Source organism: Myxine glutinosa, chromosome 1 (genome assembly GCF_964187855.1).
Source record: "Myxine glutinosa chromosome 1, kmMyxGlut1.1, whole genome shotgun sequence".
Taxonomy (NCBI): domain Eukaryota; kingdom Metazoa; phylum Chordata; class Myxini; order Myxiniformes; family Myxinidae; genus Myxine; species Myxine glutinosa.
The window spans coordinates 184,994,953-185,017,295 of record NC_136261.1 but is presented as its reverse complement, the minus strand read 5'-3'; the positions used below and the strand labels follow the sequence as shown (position 1 = coordinate 185,017,295).

General features: G+C 47.4%; 1 protein-coding gene across 2 annotated transcripts in view; it reads right to left on the bottom strand.

Annotated features, from left to right (window-relative positions):
* The window catches only part of LOC137432991 (protein Daple-like), a 115,216-nt gene that overhangs the window by 57,962 nt on the left and 34,911 nt on the right, over positions 1-22,343 (bottom strand). For both annotated transcript variants that reach the window (XM_078781137.1, XM_078781139.1), the window contains exon 12: positions 354-477. In XM_078781137.1, coding sequence (XP_078637263.1) covers positions 354-477 — 124 coding nt within the window. The remainder of the gene's footprint in view (positions 1-353; positions 478-22,343) is intronic.

Genomic DNA, 22,343 nt, shown 5'->3' with positions numbered 1-22,343 from the left:
TCTTGAAAGACTTGGGCCAAAAACTTCATCCGGCCAAACCTACAAGAACGGCCAAACCCACAAGAATGTGGGAATAATTGTGGCCATTAAAGAAAGAAGAAGGTCGAGGCACCGATTGCTATGTGGGTACAAATTCTCAGATATATACATCTCACTCTTCCATAATAAACAGATGGACACACAAACACCCACTCTTCCATGTGGCAAGATTTTTCACAAAATATGTTTAAGATCATTAAACCACATCAATTTGGTTTTTTTATTTTTTATTTCTGGGTTTATGGCATGGTTAAAAGGTAATGATTACGTTTTAAAGTTTAACAACTTCCTAGTTTGCAAAACCCTGTACCCACCTTGGCCTTTTTGCGCTCCATCCCACATTGGTGAACTTGGCATTTGGTGTTGTTGCTGCCCAGCTTCTATAGCTAGTTTTTCCAGAAGCAACTCTTCCAGTTTCCACTGCCCTGCATCACGCTCCTGTCCACAGTAATACCAGTCATTTAGATGCACACCAATAGATACTTGCAGGCATGTCACAAAAGAAGTTACTTTTTACCACATTGCTAATCTTTAAAAAAAATTTTTTAAAATAACGTTTAAGAGCATCACGTTCAAGTTTACATTCATACAAAACCTACAAAGAATTTGAACAGAGCAACTGCTTTTCCAAAGTTTTGAAAAACAGACCAAGCAAAGCTCTCTTAAAATGATGTTGAGCAAGGAATTCAGCTCGAATATACAGACTTGGCATTTAATATGGAATATTTTTTTTGTGGGGGTGAACTTACTTTTCAAGATGTCTTAGAACCAAAAGTTCATTGGAATTATGTTGAAATTATTCTAGATTTTGTTAATGTGACCTTCAAAAGAAACAAAAACCACATTTGACATTTCGAAACAAATAAATTGATCCTTGAAAGTGATGTAAACTGATATCGAACTCAATTCATGGACAGTACTGTGTTAAACTTCTGTACATTTTCCAGAAGTATCTCTTTATTTTGCACATTAGCTAATTTTTTTTTAACAAAAACAAAAGTGAAATTACGACTGGGATTACGGACAGTAAAATTACAGTTCAGTACTTCGTGTAACCCCCACGAGCATTCAGGAGAGCATGTACACGTTGAGGCATCCTGTTCACGAGATTTGCCAAGGTTTGGACAGGAATCGCTTGCCATGCAGTGACAATAGCCTGCTGCAATTCACGTACAGAGGTCGGCTGCTGCTCCAAGTGGTCGATTTGACGCGTTAATTCTGCCCACAAGTTCTCTATCGGATTCATATCCGGGGACATGGCAGGCCACTCCATATCCTCTACACCACGGTCAGCAAGAAAGTGTTGGATCATGCGAGCACGATGAGGCCGTGCATTGTCATCTTGGAAGACAAAGTTTCCTCGAAAGGCTGCACGAGCAAATGGAAGCAATATTTCTTCCAGAATGGCCCTGGACTTGAACTGGTTCACGTTTCCATTCAGAACAACCAGGTCAGTTTTGCCCCTTGCATGAAAAGCAGCCCAAAGGGTCACCCCACCACCTCCAGCTTGGACTCTTGGCACTATACAATCCTTGTTGTAGGCTTCATGCACTTGTCTGCGCACTCGGACACGGTCATCTTGACGATAGACCAGAAATCTAGACACGTCCCTGAAGATCACGTGATTCCAGTGTCCTGGCCGCCATTGACGGTGCTCTCTGGCCCACTGCAATCGGCGCTGGCGGTGTTGTCTGGTCAGGCGTGGCTTTCTCAGGGGACGCCTGGCACGATAGCCTGCTTGAACCAGTCGTTGGTTGACTAGCCTTCTGGATACAGGCACATTTGTCAGTTGCTGCCACTCAGCCCTAAGCCGATTAGCTGACTTGGTACGACCATTGCGGACTAACCGGTGCAGCTGGCGATCATCCCTCCTTGTGGTTCTGCGGGGACATCCTGGCCTCGGTATTGGAGTAGGGACACCCCTCTGAGCATTTCGTTTCAGGATCTTTGACACCTGACCTTGAGTGATGCCATACTGCCGAGCAATAGCATGCTGTTTCATGCCGTAATTTCGTAAAGCCACCACTCCATGACAAACAGCATTGTCAAGTTGACGGACCATCTCCAGAGGAAGCGGCAATAACTTTTGGAGCCGTGCAGCAGTTGTTTTCCACTAATACAGAATGCAACAACCCTTGTATACCCGACTGTGAAGCCAATCATCAAATCCACCTGTCCGTACATTTTGCCACGCCACCTGTGATATAATCCTGTTGTTGACTTCTTGATGCGACAGACAATCAGTGACATGGTTCTTTTAACAAATAAATCACCAAAGTGTAAAAGAAACTCACCAGATTGATATACTGAGTTAAGAAAGTAAACCCATCAAGAAAAAAAAAAAATTCCATATTAAATGCCAAGTCTGTATATATATATATATACGTATATATATCTATATATCTATATATCTATCTATATATATATATATATCTATATATATATATATATATATATATATATATCTATATATCTATATATCTATATATCTATATATCTATATATATATATATATATATATCTATATATATCTATATATATATATATCTATATATATATATCTATATATATCTATATATATATCTATATATATCTATCTATCTATATATATCTATATATATATCTATATATATCTATATATATCTATCTATCTATATATATCTATATATATATCTATATATCTATATATATATGTCTATATATATATCTATATATATCTATCTATCTATATATATCTATATATCTATATATATCTATATATCTATCTATCTATCTATCTATATATATATATATATATATATATATATATATATATATATATATATATATATATATATATCTATCTATCTATCTATCTATCTATCTATATATATATATATATATATATATATATATATATATATATATATATATATCTATCTATCTATCTATCTATATATATATATATATATATATATATATATATATATATATATATATATATATATATATATATATATCTGCCTATATATATATATATATATATATATATATATATATATATATGTCAAGTCGTAGATTCTTTATTGACAATTCTCTGTTATGACAGCCGACTGCATGTCCCAACGTGAGGTAAACCCCGCCGGGAACGCGAATAGAGCGGCGTGCAGGGAGTGTTGAGATTCGTGCGGAGGCATGAGGGTGCGCGCCAAGACGGGGGGGGGGGGGGGGGGGGGCGGCGTGGCGTCATCGCGTTAAGATGGTTGTGCCAGGTCGATCGGCGATCTCTGAATTTAAATCGGATTTTTGTCATGTGTGTTGTGAAATTAAACGTCTATCCGAGAATCCTGGCAATGTTCGTTTTATTAAAATGTGGTACAAACCTGCGTTTCCGCCGTGCGGCTCCGTGGAAGTTAGAGTAGAGTTATTGTGTTTTTAGGCAAGAGCCGAGCGAGCCGCGAGTCACGGGTGTGCTGTATGAGGTTGCTCGGAGGATGTGTGCCCAAATGCATTGTGGGTCATTGCGACTTTGCTGAATATCGGACGCTGGATGTCGGACGTTCATGCGCGCGTGGAATGTGTAGTTTCAAGCGGAGTGCTCGAATTGCAGATATAAACTTGAAAAACATTAATTATATAATCATAGCGGCGCCTGAATTTTAATAAACATGCTTCAGTTTGTGTTTAAAATGAGGTCATGCTGGACAATTGTATACGTGTGCTTTTTTCGAGGCTGGTCGTAAAACCACGCCCACATGCGCGTGTTTTTGCGTAATGCTAGTAGAATGACATGAACCTATCGTTAACCATATATATTTTGTTTTAATCACAGCAACGCATGACTCTGTATAAACATGCTTTGAATTACTCATGTACACAAACCCATAAAATATATGGGTTTGTTTGGCTAAGCATACACTCTTCTCTTTGTGAGTTACATTTCTGTTTTCTCGGAGCCCAGAGAAACATTTGGTCCGAATGATAAGGAAGGGCTGACTCCCCCGAATAACAGGGCGGATGACGGTGGGGGCTTGGCCCACCGGGGAGGAACCTCTCCCAGTTTTGTTTGTTCTCTCGGAGATTTTCTGATAATCGTATTCGTATATAAGTGAGAGAATCAATGCGTTTTCAGGAAGGCTTGACTTGGCATGTTCTTGCTGTAGCTTGCTGTAGACGTCTGTCTCCTCCGGATCTGTATAAGTTGGCTTTAATAAAAAACTGCGTCATTTTTCAGGCTATTTGTGGACTTCTTCACCAAACGAAGAGCTGATTCTTCACATATATATATATATATATATATACAGTGGAACCTTGACTTACGAGTTTAATCCGTTCCGTGACCGAGCTCGTAAGTCAAATTGCTCGTATCTCAAATCAAATTTCCCCATTGAAATGCATTGAAATGCTATTAATCCGTTCCAGCCCGCCAAAAACCACACCAATTTTTTTTTAAATATACAGTATATATAAAAATATCTCGCGCTTTATATTTCACCTGTATGCAGCATACAAGTTGGCAGGATGGCCTGGACTGGAGGTACGCACACTTGACTCTAAAGTCTAAACTGTCCAGCCTGGGTTTGAATCCCGACCCAGCTATAACCTGTCATGGGTGAATCACAGGCAGGGTGATTCATCAATGGGTGTATGTACCGCTAAACTGGGCGCCCCGTTTGCGTCCCATTAGTTGTTGGATGTTAAGGATCTCACCGTGTTTTCCACAAAGAGAAGGCGAGCTATCGCCGGCACTCTGAACAAGTTGACGGCAGAGATACTGTACTTGCATGGCATGATAACCACGTGTCGCACGATCTCTTGTCATGGTCCACAAGATTATCACAGAGAGGTGCAGCTTCCAGCGTTTCGAGATCTGATCCAGGCCTATCCAACGAGACCGGTCCCAGCGTTCTAGGCCCGGTGGTTGTCTCAGACGGACCCGACAACGGCAGTGTTCGTTTTAACTCGATTCGATTCGAGCGCCGACGTGCCGGCGAACAAAACCGGTCATATCTTTTGAACGCGTGGCTCGATTTTTACAAAATAAACTTTTTCTTGAAGGTCTGAACCGTGCGCTCAAAACGATACCGAGTTTGACCCTGAGAGAGCCGTTTTGCGCCGGCAAAGGCGCCTTGTGTGACGTGAGGACCACGTCGTGCTGCATAGATTATCATAAATTATCATATCATTATCGGCGGCGTTATATATCATTAGCGCTATACGACAGAGATACTGTACGTGCACGGCAAGATAACCACGTGACCGGAGCCCACCTGGCGGCGTAAACTCAAAATAACCGAAATGCGAAATCTAAAATGCAGCGCTATACTACGACAGAGATACTGTACGTGCACGGCAAGATAACCACGTGACCGGGTGGCGAAAGCTCGTAACTCGCATCTCGGCTCGCATCTCAAAGCAATAAACTGCCAGAGTGACGGCTCGTATCTCGAAAAACTCGTAAGTTGGGGCACTCGTAAGTCGAGGTTCCACTGTATATATATATATATATATATATATATATATATATATATATATACATCTGCCTATATATATATATATTTATATATCTGCCTATATATATATATATATATATATATCTGCCTATATATATATATATATATATATATATATATATATATATATATATATATATATATATATATATATATATATATATATATATATATATATATATTGTTACTGCCCGCGGATAAGGATGTTGGTTTGCCGAGCGGATGGCACCGCGGCCTAACAGTTACCCCGACTAACCCGATTCCCGAACGTTGGCCGGATCGCGCCACAGATATTCAATATGGAAAAGACAAAAGCGACACGGATTGGAAGAAGAAGAAGAAGAAGACGAAAAAAAGGTTGGAAATACTACTAAATTTATTCCTATTATTTACATGCTCAAAGTAACCAAGGAAGAAGGAAAGATAATAAAATAATATACAGAAGATTTTAGAGACAGTGAAAATCGCTAGCTTATCTAAACAGACTTAATTAATACCCAGGACAGAACAAACGAAGACGACACACGGGGAATGATGATAGGAATGGCGGAGGTGTATGGCTTGGAGGGGGGGGAGGCCGGTCCAAGGGGTCCTGCAGCACGATCGGCGCGTTTAGCAGCCGCCGTTCCTTTGCGGCCCTGCTCAAAACCGCCGTCCAGGCCCCAAGCGGCTGTTGAGTGTTGTTGCTGCTGTGGCCGCCGCTGCTGCTGCTGCTGTGGACGTCGCGTGCTTTGCCAGGACTACAACAGGCTTTGTGCTCCCCTGGATGATGATCTCCTTGGATGTTCTCTATGTTCTCTTGGTCCAACAACTCTTTCTCTTTCTTGGTCCGACCACTCCTCACCATCGACCACCCAACGCAACCAACGCAACCACTGACCACCACAACGCAACCTACACACACCTTGCGCGCGCCTCTATAGCGCCTCCGGCGATTAAGCCGCCGGCCTTCAGGACACGCCCATCGGTGTGCTCACCTCGGCCATGGTTGGTCGCGCGACCCTCTGGCTCCGCCCTTGATGACGACGGGCGGGCACGCCTTTCTTCCCTGACCCGAGCACATGTTCAATGGTGGTTTTGGAGGGGATGTAATTGGCAAATTGAGGCTTGGCCATGACGAAAGGGGAAATGGAGGTTTTTTTGGGAATGGGAATGAAGAATGAAGGGAATCTATCTTATTTCACTTGGTGCAATGGAGTGTCATTTTAATGGGAGACAAAGCCTTAACCTAATACACAGAATAAGGAAATAAACTACTGAACAGGGATATTATAGTGTCCTTCAATGTATGCTTTATGGAATTAACTACCGGAACGCCCTTTGACCTTTATACACACTGGAGCAAGGAGGGCTCAGACTAAAACAATAATTCACAACCATTTACTATACAATACAACACAATCAAAAAAACTCAATCCTCATATCCGCAACAATATATATATATATACAGTATATATATTGTTGCGGATATGGGATTTGGCCTCCATCCATATCCGCTTGTAAATATTCCCCTATTTCCCCAATACTCCCCAACTATCCCCAATCCCCCATTCCCTAGTCCCATTGTCTGTAAACAACACTCTGTAGAACCGACCTTCCCCTTTTTCCCCCATTAAATGTCGTGCCCAGGTTCACCGCATCTCACGTAGACAACTATAGGACATCTTGCTAGTTATTCTTAGTCTATGTCAGTTAAGGACTCGTTTCCATTAATTCTGACTCTTCGTTGCACCAGAATGTGATTGTATGGCACCAGTAGTGAGTTTAGGACCTCCCAATACCTCCCCACAACCTCATCTCCGCATCCTCCCATCATCTCATGGAACAACAACAACTACAACCACAGCGGGGGCGGCGCGGCCGCGGCGCGGGGAGTGGGCGTCCTCACTCCGGCTTGGTTAGCCGCCATTGCCCATGTGCTCCGACGGGGTTACCACGAAGGGGCTGACTGTCAGCTCCTCGTCAAGGGCGGAGCCCGGTAACCCCCCCGCACCCAATAAGAAGCGGCGGGCCGATTCCATCTGGGGCGGAGCTAACGAGCCGAGGGCGTGTCACTCCCCGCTGGATATACGCAGCCACTTACCGGAGGTGACGTGAGATGCGCCCCCAGCTTGGAGAAAGAACGTCACCTTCTAGCGCTGAGAGAGACCTCCCGCATCTCTGGACCGGACCGGGTCGATTCTGCCCCTGAGCCAAGGTGCACCTTGAGCCATCGACTACCTGCCCCTCCTTGCCATCAATCCCTGTGTGAGTCAGTCTTGTCCCGTTTATCTGTGGTCTGTCAGGGCTAAGATAAGACCGTATTTAAGTGCCCACCTTCCTATGCTGTACCTCTTGTCCTTGTAATCTAAACGTTCTGCATACAAATATTATAACCTCCTCCGGAGGTCTTGAGAACTGTACCCCTGGTGTCGTGTCATTTAACCCAGCCGTTGTGTCCTTTCCTTCATTGATTTAGCATAGCGCGACTTAGTCAACGTTCGAGTGGAATCGGGTAAACTGTGCAGACGCGGTCATACCAAACCGCTCGGTAAACTAACATCCAAAACCGCGTCTGTAACATTTGGGTGTCAGGAGTGGGATTCGGACCTGGGACTAAATTTGTTAGGCCCAACTTTTGGAACACCAATTGTACTATTAGAGTAACATTTGGTGTCGGGAAGTGGGATTCGATCCGGAGCGCGTTTCACGCGCTCGAAATTATAACGGCGAAATTTGATTGTGTTTTACAAAAAAAAAAAAAAACCCGAATTTTGAAAGTCGCGCTATGGCAGACCAAGACGGCTGGGTTCCGGTAGAGGAGAGTGAGGCAGGGTCGATCCAGGACCAAAATGAGGGACATGAGGAGAGCGAAGCAGTGAGGGTAGCAGACGCACAAAATGGCGCCTCGCACATGGCCACGGCGACCGCGCCCGCGGTAGCGCCGCTGGTGGATTCGAACCTTTTCCTCCTGCAAATGAGGGCCCTTATGGAACAAATGGGAGACCAAATTGGAGGTTTGAAAAACAGTATGGGGGTAATGAGGGACGAATTGAGGGCTGATAGTGAGCGATTAGAGGGCCAAATGGGGGTAATGGGAAACCAAATGGGGGTAATGAGGGACGAAGCGAGGGGTACCGGTGAGGGGTTAGACAATAATTTTAAGGGATTAGACAAGAAATTTGGGAAGTTAGACGACAAATTTGAGGGGTTAGACAACGGGATAAAAGAGGTGAAAAATGGGTTAATGGGGGTAGAAAACAGAATGGCCGCTCAAGAGAATCAAATGGAAGGGATGCAAAAGGGGTTAGAGGGGTTAGAAAACAGGATGGAAGGCAAATTGAGGGACATGAGGGACCAAGCGGAAAGGGAAGTTAAACAAATGGGGCAGCAGATAGAGGGGGTCAGAATGGGGGTAGAAACTAAACTGGATGCTCACAGGGAGGAAATGGAGCAGATGAGGGTGGCATCTGGGCAGGAGATGCAAGTGATGGGAGAAGAGATCAGAAGAGGTGCGAGTGAGGAGGTCGGAGGAGTGCGCAAGGAGGTGAGGCACTGTAAGGAGCGCATGGAGAAGGAGGTGAGAAAGGGGACTGTAAAATTGCAAGGGGGTATAGAGGAGTTGACGCTGGGAGTAGAACAACTGACAGTGGGACAAAAGGAGTTGGGGGACCAGGTAAAGAAGAACACAGCGGTAATAGCGGTTGTAAAATCGACTTGTGCCAGGGGATCCTGCAGGTGGGAGTAGAAGAGCTGCCGTTAGTGGGAGTGAGCACGGCCGAGAGAGCGGAGCTGGAGGCTTCCGAGCCCGTGACCATTCCCCCAAGGGCCGAGGCGATAGTGCCGGCCCGGTGGGCAGCTCGCCCAACATGGCAGGAGTCCTGCGGCCTGGTCGAACCGGTGGCAGCGCAGTCCATACCGGGTTTAATCGTGGGCCGCACCCTTGTAAAAACGGACGGACCGGTAGTGGCCGTCCGAGTAATAAATATGAGTACGGAACCACGCACTATAGTAAGGGGCACGAGGGTAGCTGGCTGCACCCCAGTTGAGGAAGTCGCGACAGTGAGGGGCGAGAACGTCCAGCCAAGCCGACCCCGAGGGGAGCCTTTAATAAGAAGTAGGAATTGGCCCGATCCCATTTGCGAGATGGTAAATCGTAGTAGCGTAGAGTTGGGAGGTACCCAGAGGGAGGCCTTACACAAACTGGTTGGGTCCCATTTGGACCTCTTCTCCCTGTCCACCGAGGATATTGGACGTACGGGCCTGGTGAAACATCAGATCCACACCGGTGAGGCCCGGCCTATTCGTCAGGCCGCCCGACGGCTCCCTTGGAGCAAGAGGGCGGAAGCTGACGAGCAGGTTGAAAAAATGCTCGACGCAGGCGTGATCGAGCCCTCGGGAAGTCCTTGGATGTCACCTGTTGTGCTGGTCAAAAAGAAGGATGGGACCACGCGGTTCTGCGTGGACTATCGCCAGCTAAACAACGTGACACTCAAGGACTCATATCCCCTGCCAAGGATTGATGACACCCTCGATGCCGTTGCGGGCTCAAATTGGTTCTCAACTTTGGACCTCAAGAGTGGGTATTGGCAGGTGGAGATGGATAGGGCAGGGAAGGAGAAAACGGCATTTTCCACAGGTAAGGGACTGTATCAGTTTACTGTGATGCCGTTTGGTTTGTGTTACGCCCCCGCCACCTTTGAAAGATTGATGGAACATGTACTAGGCGGCATGCCATGGCAATCATGCCTGGTGTACCTGGATGACGTCCTAGTACATGCCAAAACGTTCCCCCAGGCAGTAGCTAATTTGGACCAGGTGTTCGGGTGCCTCAGACAGGCAGGGTTGAAGCTGAACCCGAGTAAGTGCACCTTGTTTGCCAAGGAGGTGGCCTATTTAGGCCACGTCATCGGTTGCGAGGGGGTAAAAACGGACCCAGACAAAATTAAAGCGGTAGAGGAGTGGCCCGCACCACGTACCATCAAAGAGGTGCGGGGATTTTTGGGACTCTGCTCCTACTACCGGCGCTTTGTGGCGAAATTTGCGGAGTTGGCCCGTCCCCTCCACCGGCTTACGGAGAAGGGGACGCGATTTAATTGGACACGGGAGTGCCACGAGGCCTTCCAAAAATTGAAGGGGTGTCTAACATCCGCACCCCTTCTAGCGTACCCCACTAGTAACGGGGCATTTACCCTGGACACGGATGCGAGCCAGGAAGGATTGGGCGCAGTTTTGTCCCAGACACAGGAGGGCGTGGAGAGAGTGATTGGTTATTATAGTCGGGCCTTAAGTAGGCCCGAGCGAAATTATTGCGTCACTCGCAAAGAGTTATTGGCTATGCTGGCTGCCATGAACCATTTCCACCCGTACTTGTATGGGCGGAAATTTTTGGTTAGAACTGACCATTCCTCCTTGCAATGGCTCCTTCGGTTCAAGGAACCGGAGGGCCAAATTGCAAGGTGGTTGGAAAAGTTGCAGCAGTACGATTTTGATGTGGCCCATAGGGCCGGGAAGGCCCATGGTAATGCGGACGCACTCTCTCGGCGTCCTTGTCTGGGGGAAAACTGCAAATTTTGTGCGAGACACGAGGAGAGGGAACAATTGGGCGATTCGGACCCGACCCTCGTTGTCCGGGCAACCCGGGTGAGAGGGCCAATTTTGCCACTAACCGCAGATGAGGAATTCGGAACTTTGGCATGGAGCACGGCCCAGCAGGAGGATCCTGTCCTGGGGCCAGTGTTCAATTGGGTCAAATTAGGGCAAAGACCAAAGGGGGAAGAGGTCACCCCCCTCGGGGCACAGACCAAGGCGTATTGGGCTCAGTGGAAAACCCTGGAATTGAAGGATAACATCTTGTATCGCAAGTGGGTGGAGGTTCCCTCTGATAAAACTTCCTGGCTGGTGGTAGTCCCAAATAAATTTAAGACCGATATATTGCAACAGGTGCATGGTACCCGCCCCGGCGGCCATTTGGGCAGGACAAAGACGACATCGCAGGTACGCCGGAGGTTTTATTGGGTGAATATGGGGCGCGACATACAGGACTGGTGTCGGAGATGCGACGCCTGTACTGCCAAAAAGGGACCAGCACGGAGGATGAGGGCCCCCCTTCAATTACACCAGGTGGGGGCCCCCCTAGAGCGGGTGGCCATGGATATCCTAGGCCCACTACCCCGCACCCGCCTAGGTAATAAGTACATCCTCGTTGTGATGGACTACTTCACCAAGTGGCCGGAGGCCTACGCCCTCCCCAACCAAGAAGCAGGGGTGGTAGCGCAGGCCTTCGTGGAAGGATTTGTGTGCCGGCATGGGATTCCACAGGAGTTGCACACCGACCAGGGACGAAATTTTGAGAGCAAATTGCTAAAAGATGTGTGCAGTCTCCTGTCAATTCGGAAAACCAGAACAACGCCTTTAAGACCTCAATCTGACGGGATGGTGGAAAGATTCAACCGAACTCTAATCCAACAACTGGCACTGTTCACCGCCACCCGTCAGGATGACTGGGACGAACATCTCCCTTATTTGCTCATGGCCTACCGAACCAGCCAGCACGGGGCCACCGCATGCAGTCCAGCGTTGCTTATGTATGGGCGCCTGGGCGGGAGTTACGGGCTCCCGCCGACTTGCTATGCGGTCCCGTGCCAGACACAGTGGTTAACCCGCCGAGGGAGGGGTACGCACGTCACCTAGAGGAAGGCATGGAGCTAGTCCATGCCTTCGCCCGCCGCCAACTCCATCTGGCAGGGGAAAAGATGAAGCGCAGGTACGACGACCGGAGCCAGGGGAGTCAATACGCTCCGGGGATGAAGATTTGGTTCTTTAATCCCCGGAGGCGGAAGGGAAGGTGCCCAAAACTCACCTCCCCCTGGCAAGGCCCAGGAGTCGTCCTGTCGCAAATCTGTGACGTGGTCATTAAGATCAAAATGGGGCCACGAGCCCTCCCTCGGATCGTCCACGCCGACCGGATAAGGCCTTACACCGGCGAGCAGGCGCCCCCATGGATTGCCTCGGCTTTAGATGCCGAGGCGGGACCCAGTACCTCTGAATAAGGGGGGCTTATTAGTGCCAGAGGACTGGGGGATTGATGAGCAATGGGCCCAGTGGGTAAGGGTGGCATCCCTGCCACCCTTCCCATGTGGGGCAAATGCGCCCTAGATTATGGGGTTTATGGCAGTGAAAACTAGCCCGGGTGGGTTAGGATATTGATAGGGCCCTAGAAGATGACATTAGGTAACGTTAAGGTTAGTTAGTGACTGATACCTGTAGTGGGGATGCAGGTAGATTAGTGTGGATGATAATGACGAGGGAGCGCAATAGTTTAAAGGGGCGACTGGGAAGCGCAAGTTTCAGAGGGGAGTAGTTAGATGAGATGATGCTGTGTGAGAGCTGGACAGGTGTGTGGAGCAGTGTATGAGTAGTGAGTGTTGTGGATCAGCGCGAATGCGCTTGGGGAGATAAGGGTGCAGGTGGCACCAGGGGTGAGAGCACAGGTGTGCAAGTACAGGTGTGTGGAATATATGGAGCAGAGAATGAGTGGTGTGGAGAGAGTTGGAGTAAGTGGTACGGAGTGGTGTGCATGGTGCGAAGGTGTGGATGGGGGAAGAGTGGACCCCTTTCACGAGTACCCGGGGCGGGTAGTGTAAGTGTTAGGTAGAGGGTATAGGTAAATTGTGGTTGGATATTGGCATTTGTGGTGCAGTTGCAGAATGGTATTGTGGATGGGTGCATTAGTGTTGTGGAAATGGCTGGGCGTGTAGCCTGTTAGTGTGTGTAGTTGGTTGGGCACTCCACCACTGTGAGGATGTCGGCCAGGTGAGCCACAGGTGGGCTCTGGGAGCCGTTAGTGTCAGTGGGGCCCGAGGATCCGGAGGACGGACCCGGGTAGCCCAGTGCCAGAGAGGGCACTGAGTGGGGAGAGCGCCAGAGGGCCTTCCCCAGGTAGTTAGGTTAGGGTAAGGAGCAGGTAAGCTCGGAGGCAACTGCAGTGGTGGAGGTGTGCAGGTGGGTAGACCGGCTGGGAGAGCTACACGTCGCGGCCCAGAAATTGTGCGAGAGCACCGGGAGGTGAATCGGGGGAGTGAGACCCCAAATTGAAAAGCACCACAGTTTGGTCAATGGGAATTGGTTTTTAGAACCCATAGTGTAAGAGGGCCAATGGTTTGGCAGGAGAAAGACCCCGGGTAATGTAAAGTTGTTAAAGTCATTTAGGAAATAGTTAGGATTGATGAACCTGTCGCACCATACGCAGCCACTTACCTGTGGTGATGATGACTCCACACCTGTGCTTTCTTTGTTCTGTGTTGCAGGAAATAAGAATTGCTGGTTGGATTGGTGAGACGCATCACGACGTGGATGAGACATTGGGGTGATTCCATCTCTCCCTCCCTAGGAGGGACTGATGATGAATTGGTGATGGCAAATTATGATGTTGAGTTGGAGATGGCAAATTTTGATGAGAGTTGAAAATGGCAAATTTGATTGGTTAGGAGGGAGAGAAGACGAATTTGGTTTATGGGAGGAACGGGGAAGACAGTAGGGACGTTGTTGATTTGTAAAGTAGATGCTTATGGGTAGTGTTGTGTTGTGTGGATACAGTAAGGGGTAAGGGAGGGGCAATGTAGGTTACCTGGTGGGGGGGGGGGGGGGGGCGTACGGTAGGAACGTACCTGTCTCACCTGGTTCCCATGTGCCCCTAGTGTGCATTACCTAATGTTGCGTGCACTTTTGCGCCCTTACCACCTTACTCACTTGTCTTCTTCTTTTGTCTCCCACCTCCGAGGATCTGGCTTTGGGGCAGAGAGAGAGGAGAGAGAGGTGCTGGCTCCGCAGTTGTGGGCCTGCACTTTCGCTGCTTGCTGCCGGGATCGATACACCATATGGACCGCAATTTTTGTGGCCGCCCACCATGGACCGCAGTTCTCTTGCGGGCAAGCACCACCCGTGGATGGACCTATGGGCCAACGTGGCACCTATGCCATACAGGTGAACCATTTTTAGTTGGCCCCCAGACGGCCACAATACAGAAATGGATGCGGTTGGCGCCTTTCTTTATTTTTGAAAGAAGCAAGAAGGCCAAGTGCACCACATGAAGGCAAGACCAGCGGCAGAACATCGGCCGGCTGCGACACCACCGGTGATTATTGAACACTTTATTGGTGCACCGGATGGTGCTGACTGTACATTATGGGGTGGTGCTTTTGGTGCTTGGAAGGGGTGCTCTGCACATTATTAAAGGCCGTAAGGCCACAGAGCACTCGTGGGTTGGTGTATCGATGCTGGCATGCGTGCTCTCTCTCTATGCATAACATCTGCATGTGTTCCTCCACAAACAGGTCCTGGATCGTAGTGTAAATATCAGTGTAGTCTTGTGTAAATAATGCTCCCTACCGGCTGTATGTTTAGTTTGAGAATTCTTTCCGCGATTCGGTTATCCTGTGGGTGTGTTTCTGTGAGGAGAAGGGTGCAACGTCGCAGGGGGACATATTTACTCATTTGTGAACATCTGTAAAACTGTCGCACTCAGGGTAGAGTTAATAGTAGAGGGAACTACATCTGAGTGCCACACCAACGTAGGTAAAGATTTATCGGGTTGGGACGCCCCGAGGTAGAGAAGGGTGCAATGTTGCGGATATGGGATTTGGCCTCCATCCATATCCGCTTGTAAATATTCCCCTATTTCCCCAATACTCCCCAACTATCCCCAATCCCCCATTCCCTAGTCCCACTGTCTGTAAACAACACTCTGTAGAACCGACCTTCCCCTTTTTCCCCCATTAAATGTCGTGCCCAGGTTCACCGCATCTCACGTAGACAACTATAGGACATCTTGCTAGTTATTCTTAGTCTATGTCAGTTAAGGACTCGTTTCCATTAATTCTGACTCTTCGTTGCACCAGAATGTGATTGTATGGCACCAGTAGTGAGTTTAGGACCTCCCAATACCTCCCCACAACCTCATCTCCGCATCCTCCCATCATCTCATGGAACAACAACAACTACAACAACCACAGCGGGGGCGGCGCGGCCGCGGCGCGGGGAGTGGGCGTCCTCACTCCGGCTTGGTTAGCCGCCATTGCCCATGTGCTCCGACGGGGTTACCACGAAGGGGCTGAATGTCAGCTCCTCGTCAAGGGCGGAGCCCGGTAACCCCCCCGCACCCAATAAGAAGCGGCGGGCCGATTCCATCTGGGGCGGAGCTAACGAGCCGAGGGCGTGTCACTCCCCGCTGGATATACGCAGCCACTTACCGGAGGTGACGTGAGATGCGCCCCCAGCTTGGAGAAAGAACGTCACCTTCTAGCGCTGAGAGAGACCTCCCGCATCTCTGGACCGGACCGGGTCGATTCTGCCCCTGAGCCAAGGTGCACCTTGAGCCATCGACTACCTGCCCCTCCTTGCCATCAATCCCTGTGTGAGTCAGTCTTGTCCCGTTTATCTGTGGTCTGTCGGGGCTAAGATAAGACCGTATTTAAGTGCCCACCTTCCTATGCTGTACCTCTTGTCCTTGTAATCTAAACGTTCTGCATACAAATATTATAACCTCCTCCGGAGGTCTTGAGAACTGTACCCCTGGTGTCATGTCATTTAACCCAGCCGTTGTGTCCTTTCCTTCATTGATTTAGCATAGCGCGACTTAGTCAACGTTCGAGTGGAATCGGGTAAACTGTGCAGACGCGGTCATACCAAACCGCTCGGTAAACTAACATCCAAAACCGCGTCTGTAACAATATATATATATATATATATATATATATATCCTTTCAAAGAATGTTGGAATTGGTGCACATCGAAAAAAATACAGCATACCATTATAAACAGAAGTTCTGTTCCTATTTACCCTGCGCACGTGAGGTGAAAAGAAGGGTTTATTAAGCAATTGGTTAATATCCAACCATCTTATCATTTTATGATCGAGGAACAACTTATTTAAATTGAATGTTATATTTTAAACACAAATCGGAACATGACTCAGAAGACAGGTTTGCCGTTTTACCATACTTTGGCTTTGAATTTGTCCCAATGAGAACCCCAATAAGAAGAAAGGAGTGAGAATTGTTTTTGTTTTTTTACTCTGCCTGCCTACCTGGCAGTCAAACAAAATTGTACATCATTCCAAACAGGAACTTACTGTTTTTAAGGATGTTGTAAAGGGCACAAACAACAGACACGAAGAACTAATGGAACGCGATAGGGTGATGTAATAGACTGGGTAAAACTGGTAAAACCAGGAACTAATTTATTTATACGCCTTTAAACCTTCATTTAAATTTCATCATATACTTGAACATCGTAGAACACAAGTTGCTTTCCTCATACTTGCAATAACCATGATATATATATATATATACACATGTGTATATATATCTATATATATAAAGCAGTAAAGTATGTTTGTTTGTTTGTCCTCTTATAACTCGAGAACTACTCATCGCAGAGAAAAACCAAAGGCATATTCGGAATCAGTACGTCTCAGAGCAACTACAGCACACCTTAAATTTAAAAAAACTTCGGGTTTTAAAATTAGCGTATTAGCGCAGAAGCGCTAGCAGAAGAGGGAGGGAATCGAAGGGAGGGAGCGCAGCGCTCCCTCTAGCGCTTCGCAGCGCCAGCGCTTCTGTTAGCATAATTAGCGTATTTCGGAACGATAATTTTTCAACTTCATTATTCGGAATCAGTACGTCCCAGAGAAACTTCGTAACGTTAATTTTTCAACTTCATCCGATTGACATGGGACCAACGGCATGTGACAGAGTGAAACATACATGCTACATTTATTTGACGACAATGAGTTCCGACTTCCGGGTTCGTGCCGCCAACCCTGTTAGGCGCCTCTTGCACAGGGAATTACCAGTGAACTGGTACTCAATTTGCCGACCTCGGTAGGATGACAGGCTGGGTCAACCCCCCTGGTGTTAAGGGGGAGGAGGAGGGGAGGGGGAAGAGGAGGGGAGGGGAACGAGGGGGAGGGGGGAGGGGGGGTAGGAGGAAGGTGGCGAGGGGGAGGGGGAGGTGAAAGGGGGAGGGGGGAGGGGCCCTTCTTCCCCCGGGCACCCCCACACCCTCCCCTCTCCCCTTCCCCCCTCCCCCCCCGTTCCCCTCCCCTCCTCTTCCCCTCCCGGCAATGCCGGGTACTTCTGCTAGTATATATATATATATATATATATATATATATATATATATATATATATATATATGCACGCGAAGGCATAACACGTGCAAGGGACAGTATTAGGGTGAAACAGGACTGTTGGTGTAAGCCACTTCAGTAGCGTTATCTTCCGGAATTTTTTAAAGCGACTTTTAATACAATTATTTTATTAAAATTGAAGCATTGTATATGTTTGAACACTTAGTGAGGCCCCGTGTCTAGAATATTGTGTGCAGTTTTGGTTACCCTAATTGAGGAACGACATAGCCGCCATACAGAGGGTTTAGCACAGGGCAACTGGATTGATTCCAGGCCGAGCTAGACTCAGCTATAAGGAGAGGCTATGGGAGACAAGGCTTTATGCATTACGAAGAAGGCGGTTGCAAGGGGATATGATAGGGATGTTTAAGATAAGGAATGGTATCGAAAAAAGTGCGGAATAAGTATTCAGCACAATGGACATTGAATGTTTTTCTTTTAAATATTAAAATAATTAAAATAAATATATTTCCCAATTTTTTTTTTTTCCCACCCTTGGGATATCCCTAGACATGCCACATTGTCTCAGTCATATTCCTTCCCTCATCCCCAAATTAAATTGTGTCGTTTTGATGGATAAAATTGGTCTGATGTCAATGTGGTGTAGGCATGATGGGCCAGACGCCCTCCTCCTGTATAGTGGGGGGGCCAATGTAGCAGATTGAAATGCCGGTGAAATTGCTTGTTAATTTTTGGACACTGGTTGGGCTGTCTTTAGGGATGATATAAGTTCTAGAAAAAATATGTCTCCAATTGTTTCAAGTTCTTTATGGCGGCCATTTTGGATTTTCAAAATGGCGGATGTCGAAAACGTAAAATTCCATTATCTTGGCTTCTAAATGACCTAGAGTTTCGATTCTGGTGTCCAGTTGTACATTTTTGGGGATAGAGAATTGAATGAAACCTTCTTTAATAACCTACAAGGGATAAAAATAGGTTTTTATGGCACAGCCGAACCAGTGTCCAAAATCTAACTTAATGCACATCTATCTTAATTGTTATTTGTTATTTGTATGTTCCAGATTCGTGACCCTGAGCTATGATGGAGCCAAAAAGCAAGAAAACCAAGAAAGAAACTGATTTCACACTTTGCATTCAGTGCCAGGATCCCCAAGGTGCACTAGTGACTGAGCCAGCACTGGGCTCATATGCAAAGTTTCTCCAGTTCATCCAGGAGAGGGCACGATATGGTGATGCCGACTTCAAACAGATCAGCGAACGATTAAGCTGTTTCACTGCCACTGACTTGAGGAACAATAAAGCAAAGTGGCACCGGGCATGTTATGGATCTACATGCAACACTGCTCACCTGGAGCGTGCTAGAGTTCGCCACCAGAAAGCCTGCGAACATGGCGACACCCAGCATCTTCATAAGAGGTGTGGACGTCCTTCTTCTGCACCTGCCGCTGCAAGTACCTCAGGTTCTACGCAAGACGAGACTCTTCGCTTCACACGTTCATCATCAACTCCATTCAACAGAGACCTTTGTTTCTTCTGTCAAGAGGTCACTAAGGAAAGTGTACATGTTGTATGCACGTTCAACGCAGGTAAACAGCTGAAGAAAGCTGTTGAAGAAGGCAGCAACCACAAGTGGAAAGTTCAGCTGAGTGCTGCCATCAGTGCACATGATGCTCATGCGATCGACGTCAAGTATCATCTCCCATGCTGGGTGCAGAATGTCCAACGTGCTCCCAAGAGTGGGACATCAAGTGATGACAAAGAACACATACTGCAAGAAACTAATGTTATCAAAATAGCCGCAGACATTGAGTTTGTCAGCCTTGTTCGCTCTCTACTCCAAGCTGGTGAAATTCTCAACATGTCTGACCTGAAGTCGGTTTACTCCAGGATTCTTGACAATAATGGTGTGCACAATGTCCCATCACCTACTACCCAAGGCATGAAGGAGAAAATCAACTCTCACATTGATGACGTTCACTTCATGAAACCAAAACGTCGAAACGAGTCAGACTGTGTATTCTCCACTGCCGTGCGTGATGCAGCTGTCGAAGATGCAATGACGAAGACAAATGAAAAAAACATCGAACAACTGTTTGAGAGTGCCTCTGTTCTCCGCAGTGCCATTGCTTGTCAGAACAAGCACCCATGGCAATTTGAAGGAGAAATGAACACTGATGATGCTGAAAAGCATGTACCCAAAGTACTCTATGCTTTCCTCCGCTGGCTACTGGAAGGACCAGCCACGAGCATTGAGCCAGAGACTATGCGCTCAGCCACTATTCATCGAGATGTTATAACCATCAGTCAGAACATCATGTACGGCTACAAGTCAAAACGCCAAGTCACGTACAAGCCCAAAGAGCCAGATGCACCATTCCGCCATCGCTTAGAATGGCCACAGCAGCTTGCCGTTGCCATTGTAGTCCATCAGTCCACCAGAAACAAGAAGCTTCTGGATTTCCTGCATGGGTTCGGTCTGTCTGTTGATTATAGTCGGATCTTGCGGTTGGAGACACAGCTGGCCAACTCAGTCATAGAGTCTACGACAGAACAGGGTGTATACTTTCCAAGAACCATGCGCATAGGGACGTTTGTCTTCTTTGCAGTGGACAACAGTGACTTCAATGAAGACACACCTGATGGGAAGCGGACACTCCATGCTACAGCCTGGGCACTCTACCAACGACGGGAACATGCACCCTCCACAGATGAACATAGAACACTGACACTACATGACCGAAAGGCCAGACACCGCTCACTCAAGGTTCTGACTGCTCCAGACTTTGTTCCTTGCCAAGCACCAAACAAACAATCTGCCACAGGTACCACGTATAGCTTCAAGACACGGTCAAACCCAGATGTCACCAAGCCGTACTCTGCGACGGACACAGTGTGGCTACTTTCACGCACAATCATGCGAACAGCTGAAGCTGAGGACGTACAAGACGACATCATCCCACCAGATGACCAGCTGCAAGCTGCAGAACCCCAGCATGCTGACCCTGTTGGGTCACTCGTCCACGATCCAAAACAACCACCTGGCAGTAGGATCAAGCATCACGATATCCCAACTTGGACAGCCTACAACTCACTGCTCTCCTCTTCGAAGCCTCTGACAGAGGTCAACGCCCTGCCATTGGTAGCAGCACCAGCCCATGAATGGCAAACACTGATAACAGTCTTGAAACAGACACAGCAAATCAACTGCATGGTCATGGGTCCCGATAGGAAGACAGTGATCACCTTAGACATGGCCCTGTATGAGCGAGCCAAACAGCTGGAGATGACCAGAGATGACTGCAAAGGCAAGTGGGTACTGCGACTAGGGGAGATGCACACTGTGATGGCTGCACTGAGGGCTGCTGGGAATGCCATAGAGGACAGTGGTCTTGACGAGGCTTGGTCTGAGGCTGATATCTATGGCCCAACAACGACCAGACAAATACTGGAAGCCAAGCACATGAAGAGGGCTTTGGAGGCCCACATCACCACTGTCCAAGCCCTCTTCGACCTCTATGTGGACGAATTCTTCCAAGAGCATCCCCATCTGAGGGGCCCATGTACCCAGTCAGCACAACAGGTTGCCCAGAGCTGTCATCTACACAACCGAGAGGAGATGACAAGCGCGCAGAACAACATGCTAGCTGTCCTCGAGTCAAACGAAGTCCTGGAGGCCATGGCAAAGTTTGATGAGAGGAAGGAAGCCAAGAGTCCACTGTTCAAGTTTGTGCGACGCTACATGCGGATGATAATGCTGATATACACATTCATCCATGCCACCCGTGATGGACAATTTGAGCTTCACCTGTCTTCACTGGATGAGATGTGCATATACTTCTTTGCACATGACAAACAGAAATATGCCAGGCTGACTCCCCGGTACCTTGCAGAGATGAAGGCCCTGAAGATGACAGATCCAGGGATCTACCAAGAGTTCATGGATGGGAACTTCAGTGTCCATAAGAATGAAATCCCCTTCTGTGCTGTAGGTGTGGACCATGCACTGGAGCACATCAACAGGATCATGAAGGTGACAGGGGGTATTGTGGGCATTACCCAGAATGCCAGTGCCCGCGAAAGGTTCTTTCTGACAGCACCAGAGCTGAGTAGGCTTGCTGAAGAAGCCCGTCAGATGGCTGGCTCACAATCAGCTACACGCAAGGAGCACCACGACCTATCAACCACAGTCTGGGCTCGGCAGGAAGACAGCATTCGTCGACTGAAGAATGTGATCAGAGAGTCCATGAATCCCATGACGCATGAGGGTGAAGACCTGACGACTATCATCACCAAGGTGGTGATGCCAGCTGAAGTACAGAAGGATGTCTGCAACCAAGATGAGATTGGTCAGAAAGCGTATAACACGTTTGTTGCAGAGCGCATCAACACCAAGAAATCCAAGATGGCTGCCATAAGAACCCTTTTGATCATATGTAGGTGTATAAATGTGTGTTTATTGGATTAAGTATCCGCAAATATGTACATTTGGACACCAAAATTAACACTCTAGGTCATTTAGAAGCCAAGATAATGACAATTTCGGTTTTCAACAAACGCCATTTTGATAATCCAAAATGGCCGCTATAAAGAACTTGAAAAAAATGGAGACATATTTTTTCTACAACTTCTATCATCCCTAAAGACAACCCAACCAGTGTCCACAAATTAACATTTGAATTCAA